General features: G+C 36.9%; 1 protein-coding gene across 2 annotated transcripts in view; it reads left to right on the top strand.

Moving 5' to 3' along the window:
- LOC107662171 (protein transport protein Sec24B-like) overlaps positions 1-6,705 on the top strand; it is a 32,675-nt gene that overhangs the window by 4,712 nt on the left and 21,258 nt on the right. Inside the window, exon 4 of one of the 2 annotated variants that reach the window (XM_016452086.1) lies at positions 1,378-1,488. The exons of the other annotated variant lie outside the window; for it this stretch is intronic. Coding sequence (XP_016307572.1) covers positions 1,378-1,488 — 111 coding nt within the window. The remainder of the gene's footprint in view (positions 1-1,377; positions 1,489-6,705) is intronic. 2 annotated transcript variants of the gene reach the window in all.

Below are 6,705 nucleotides of genomic sequence, written 5' to 3'. Positions count from 1 at the left end.
AGTACAATATAGGTAATGGCATATGTTTCATGTTTACATTGGGGCACTCCCAACCAGGTACAATATTCTGATTGTTTGCATCTTGTTTTTAAGCCCATAAATAATAATGTACTTGTTCTAATAAATTTATATTGTAATATACTCATTCTAATATATTTAAAAAATCATTTACATTGCTGGTAGGTTATCATTGCACAAATTAACACACTCTCTACGTTTAAAAAATTAGAAGAGTTCTAAACTAATGCGCTGTCTTCACTGTATCTAGCGCATACACGCTCAGTCACTCACACAGATCACGCTGCGTCCGCACTCAAACATTCAAGAACAAACTTTTCAGCGCTGCCCCACAATTTTATCAACTAAATAGCTTAATCGCTCAAGAGCTACATTAACTTTCTCAACAAGGAGCTGGTAACATCATTGTTTCTAAAGGAATTAAAGCCACAGCTTCACTGTTAATAGAGAACACAGCACTAGTAATATATATATTCTTATTTATTTATTTAAAGTCTGTCTAAAGTTAACAGACAGTGTTTAAAAAGTGCAGTCCACATGTTTACATATGTTTATTACAGTGACTTTGAATTACCTTAGTAATAGTAAAGTAGTGTGGTAAAGCAACAGATTTGCCCTACAGAAAAGAACATTCTTGTTTAAGCTATCTAATATTGTGTTGGTCATACTATACAATGATTTATAGCTTGTCTTTGTTGAATAATACAGAACATAAAGGGCTTTAAAAAATAATTGCGTATTAAATAGCAATCGCAATATTGGTAAAAAAAAATGGCAATTAGATTATTTTCCAAAATCGTTCAGCCCTATATAAGTGCTTTTTGTTAGTTTGGGAAGATGCTTGCCGCACATTTCCTCCCAAATGCATGTTAAAGCGACCCAAACTCAGAGCAGATGCAGAGTTTGACTGAATCACAGCAATGTTGTGATTTCATGCAGCCTTACATCTTGCCCTCACATTTGAAAAAAATTACCCCCTCCCCCCCAAAAAAATCTGTATTAGCGCTGTAAAGTGACATTGTCAGCTATTTTAATTGTTGTGTATTTATGGATTAGTTGTTGCAGTTGTCATTATGATTGTTGGTGTGTCATTACTGACAGGTCTCGCCTCTTGTGATGATTCTGTAGCTAAACGTGCTTTGTTTCTTACATGTCAACAGAGAGTCTGTCATATCATTCTGCTTGCTTTTCTCACTCATTCGTCTCTTTCTTTGCTTTTTTCCATTCTTCCACCATGTGTCATTACTTTTCGGGTCATGTTAGTGTCCTTGTGTGATTTGGGTGGAACTCCAGCTCAGTTCTCGTCGTCTTTCTCTGTACTGAACCCGTCTGTTGTCTCTGATGGTTGCTGTATTTCAGGGCTGCTGTATGGTGACCGTGGGGTGAATAACGCCATAAGCTCGGCCGCGGGCTATCACTCCTCATCCAGTTCTGACCATGAGGAAGAGGATGAGGAGGATGAGGAAGCAGGTCTGCTTTCGCTTTTTCATTCTTCCACTCACCTCCCTTTCTCACTTCCTTCATCCCTCCATCCCAGATTTCCGTCTTTTTCCATCCCTACACCTCTCATTGAAAATGAGTAACGCACACGAATGTACACACATTCTGCTGTCATTAACTGCTCCTTGAGATTCATGTCTCGTTCTTGCCAGTTATTCATTCACGTGAAGTCTACAAATTCCCATAAACACACGTTCATACAGTCTGTGTTCTTGTTGTGTGTGTTCATCTTGCTTTTCTGATGACCTTCACTGAGCTACTTCAAGTGTACATAAACACATTTGAAATTAATTATTAACATACTGCATAAATATAATTTAAATTAAATAATTATATATAATTATATGACATATATGAATAGCTCTGAATTGTCATATTGTAAATTCTACAATACATGAATTAAGGCAGGAAATTCAACAGATGGCGTCCAGTTTAATAAATAAGGTTAATATGCACTTAATATTTTTTTCTGTAGTTCAGTCATATAATGAGTCAGAAAGGGAGACATTAAAAATCGTTGTTATCACTTTTAGTTTATTCATAACAGTGGAAATAGACAGTCATGTTTTGAGTGCACACTTTTGTACTGTACATTGTCATTTGGGGCAGTCGTGGCCTAATGGATAGAGAGTCGGACTTGTAACCCGAAGGTCGCGGGTTCGAGTCTCAGGTCCGGCAGGGATTGTGGGTGGGGGGAGTGAATGTACAGTGCTCTCTTCCACCCACAATACCACGACTGAGGTGAGAACCGAACCCCAAACTGCTCCCTGGGCTCCGCAGCATTGGCTGCCCACTGCTCCGGGTGTGTGTTCACTACTGTGTGTGTTCACTTGGATGGGTTAAATGCAGAGCACAGATTCTGAGTATGGGCCACCATACTTGGCCACACTTCAAATTTCATTGGTTATTCAGTCAAGTCAAATTTATTTATTTGTAGTGCTATCTAGTGCTTTTCAGAATACAAATGTCAATGTTGTATTCATGCTTCATGATGTTAATATTTATATTATCTTAACATCTTCATGCCTCATAGTTGCATTTAGCAGATTAGAGCTGAACGATAATATAGTTCAATTTTGTGATGGCACAAATAGTTGAGATTTGCTATTTAGTATATATCAGCCTACATACTGTATGATTGGGGATAAAGTTGAACGTACATTGTGGTGTGATAATATAGTTATGTTTTGCAACATAGAATATATCACTTTACATGAGTGTACTGTACATAGGATGAAGTTTGATATATCATATATATATATATATATATATTGTAACAGTGGCGGCACCCAGGTAAACAGTTTTAGTAAAAAAATAATTTTACCAACTCAAAATGTTCGGGCGCCAGACAGGAATAAGCCTGTCAAAAGTAGTTAAACCCAGATAGCCGTTCAAAGCCACCCATTACATACAAAATCACATCAGCAGAGAATATAATACAAAGCAGGAAATAAATTCACAGGGGAAAGAAGTTTTCAGTTCAGTTGATCATATGTATCTTTCACAAGAGAGAAAAAAACAACAATAATAAAAAAAACTAAGAATTAGTTCACAAGAATGTGAACATACATTGCACATCCATCAGTCAAAAAACAAACTATACAATAAATCGCTAGTATTGCAAGATTCCAGTCTAAATCTGCATTCACCTCAGCAATTTCGATAGTCTTTGGGTGAGTGCGACTTTGGGTGAGTGCTGGTGTGTGTTACGGAAAGCCATGAGCCATCCGACCGGCCACTCATGAACTTGGGGAAACAGTTTTTCAAACAGCGAATGGAGGTGGATTTTCTCCAAGGAAAAGAAGGCATCCAGGTAAAGACACTTCCCTTCAGCTCCTGAAACATCACATGCCTCTGCGCTGGTCCTGCAGCTCGGATAACGATCTCTTTAAAACCCTTTGGCGCTCGCTCCAGCATTACACAGTGCGTGAGTGTGCGCTCAGCTGAAACCGGTAAACTTTCATTCTAGACATTTGCGACTTCTTCCTTCTTCACTCTCCACTAACCCGCCATCTTTTGATTCTGTTCCACTATATATATATATATATATATATATATGTATGTATGTAGCCATTTCACACTTAATTATGCCCATTAAAATGTATTTTACAAGTTTTTGTTACTTTCACTGTTCATTTTTTGCTCTATAGTACATCATCTTTCATTTAATAGCATTAGAGCTGCTCCATTGGAGCAGCTCAGTACTATAATCACGCGCTTTGCTGTAATAATGCAGGGAACCACTCTGAATCTTTAACATTATATTCATTGCATACATATACTTCGTAGACATCCTTAATCTCTAATAACTCCATTCTGTTGTTGGTGTTTCATTGTCTGAATATGGCACTTAACACATGCTGTGTGGTATCGGCGTTTGGTATCGGGGCATTTTAACGAGTACGAGTACAGGAGCTCAGTATCGGGCCCGATACCGGTGCATCCCTAATATTCGGGCATTCATCCTATCCTGATATGCCCTTTTTACATGCACATGCAAATGCTCTTATGTAAGCACACACATAAACTCCTAAAACATCATGTAAAAACATGCACACTCACTGCCAGCGTTCGGCCCCTGAGGCTCCTGATCTCTTTTCCGCTCCCCTGTCTCTCTTTTCTCTGCTCATCCTCAGACCTGAAGTACAGCAATTGTTGATATAAAAAAAACACTTCTCACAAAACCAAAATTCCATTTCGGGAATGATGAGAAATGTGTCTCTACTTCCCCCAAACTCCTCATGGCATTACTCTCATATACACACACACACACACACACACTGTTTTTCTGCTAAAGGGAGTAATTTTTTTTATAGTAAGGCCGAGGCAGCCTGTGAACACTAACAGAAAGTCTCTTATTTAATGGGATAGACATGCATTAGTTTTTGTTATTTCATGCTGCAAAGTCATTTTATTTTTCAGGTTCCTTTTGATATTAAACTCTTGTAAATATTATATGATATCAAGTTGATAACTATAAATTGTATTTGTTCAAAAGTAAAAAAAAATGTCTTATGCTTACCGAAGCTGCATTTATTTGATCAGATATATAGTAAAAACAATAATATTGTGAATTATTATTATTACAATTTAAAATAACTATTTTCTATTTTAATGTTTTAAAATGTTCAGCATCATTACTCCAGTCTTCAGTGTCACATGACCCTTCAGAAATCATTCTAATATGCTGGTTTGATGATGATTATGATGAACATTTCTGATTATCTATGTTCAAAACAGTTTTTTTGTGGCTAAATATTTTTGTGGAAACAGTGTTACACTGCCATTTCAAAGTTTGGGGCCAGTCAGATTTTATTAATTTTTTTGAGAAATTCTAACTTATATTTAGCAAGGATGCATTACATGAATCAAAAGTGACATCGAAGACATTTATGATGCTACAAAAGATTTTATTTAAAATAAATTCAAAACATTCAAATTAAAAAAGCAAACACTTTCAACATTGATAAAAAGAACTATTGTTAATAATCGAGTAGAAATAATAATTAATAAAAATGAAGCAGCAAATCAGCATATTAAAATGATTTCTGAAGAATTATGTGACACTGAAGACTGGAGTAATTATGCTGAAAATTCAGCTTTATCATCACAGGAATAAATTTTTTTTAAAGGGGTCATATGATGCTATTTTAAAGATCTAATTGCATCTACTTCCGGAAGGCCAAATAAAGTGCTTTTGCTTTCGCACTGAATCACACAGCGTCTCCCTGACATGGCTGCATCAACACTACTGCTGTTCCTGAAACCACGCCTTCTTTCTTTGCGTGCACATTTGGGCGGCATTATGCTAATATTTCCACATAGAAATGTGGGGACATGTTAGAATGAGCTGTTTTAGGTAGGCGTGGTTGACTCTTAACTTTTATAAAGAATATCTCTTTGGATTTGAGACTTTAGTCTTTGCAACTTTACAGATCTTCTTTATGCACCAAGAGCTTGTAACACTACAAAAAGAAAGGAAAACGTGAAATCGCATCATATGACCCCTTCAAACATATTACAAGAGAAAACAGTTCCTTTAAACGGTAATAGTATTTCACAAATTTACAGTATTTTTGATTAAATAAATCAGCCTTGGTGAGCATAAAAGACGGTTTTCAAAAATATAAAAAAATCTTAATTATTTTAAACTTTTGACAGTAGTGAGTATCTTTATATAATACCTCAAGGTGCAAAAGTAAATTTACTTTTGTCTTAAAATATGTTTTTGGCTTAGTTTTGTAGCAGCACAGTCCATAATATCATCATTCAGACTTGGCCGGATCTAAGAGAGTTTTCCAGGTTTGCTGTATGAGCTGGACTATAATGGACTGGTAATCTTAGTAACCCTGTTTGCTCCTGCTTCATGCAGAAGTGTGTGTTTGGGTGCTGTGTTTTCTCATGGGGAGTTTGGATATGTCATGTCGAAGCCTGCTACCAATTCATCACACACTCCAGAGGTTTCATCATCCTCACTGAGTGAAACAGCTCCATTCTTGGACTTCTTACACTCGAGGGGGAGTCTCGGGTTTGTATGGATGACGCTTGCTGTGTTATCATAGGGTTTGCCTTGTAGATGGTCTCAGAAGGAAGTTCTGCTTCTCTTGACTGGTTGTTTGTCTCCCATGGGGTTAATCTGCAATCAGTGATGCATGGCAGCTGTGATTTTTTTTTTTTCTTAATGCACCCAAACTAAAATTTCATGTGTCCATTTATGTTCTGTGGTGGATGTTTCATTCTCCATCCGTTCTTAAGTTCAGGCTGCTGATCCAGTGAGGGAACAGATTAAGCACAGGATGACCAGGGCTTGGCCAATCAGGGCCCGTCTCTCTCTCTCTCTGGTCTTGTCTGGTTACAGTAGTTGGGTTATGGAGGGTTACTGTTAGGTTAAGCTCTGCTGAGGATTATTGTCTTCTTCTCTAAGTGTCCTGATTCTGTAATATCACTGAATATCAGAGCGCAAATGAGACATTTAGTTTTAAATTACATACACATCATCAGAGCAATGGAGTGTGTTCTATGTGGATCTGGGTAGGTGTGTGAGGGGTTTTTCTCTGTAAGATATGGTTCATGAAACAGATTGTTACTGGTTTCAATCACTATTCATGAATGCCAATAGTTGGGCAATATTGCTTTCAAATTTGTTCTTGATAATATAATATATATATACACTAATGATTTTTAGAT

This window comes from Sinocyclocheilus anshuiensis, unplaced genomic scaffold, assembly GCF_001515605.1.
Source record: "Sinocyclocheilus anshuiensis isolate Anshui unplaced genomic scaffold, SAMN03320099.WGS_v1.1 scaffold1120, whole genome shotgun sequence".
In the NCBI taxonomy this organism is placed as follows: domain Eukaryota; kingdom Metazoa; phylum Chordata; class Actinopteri; order Cypriniformes; family Cyprinidae; genus Sinocyclocheilus; species Sinocyclocheilus anshuiensis.
The sequence above is the reverse complement of the archived record's forward strand: the minus strand, read 5'-3'. Positions and strand labels throughout refer to the sequence as shown.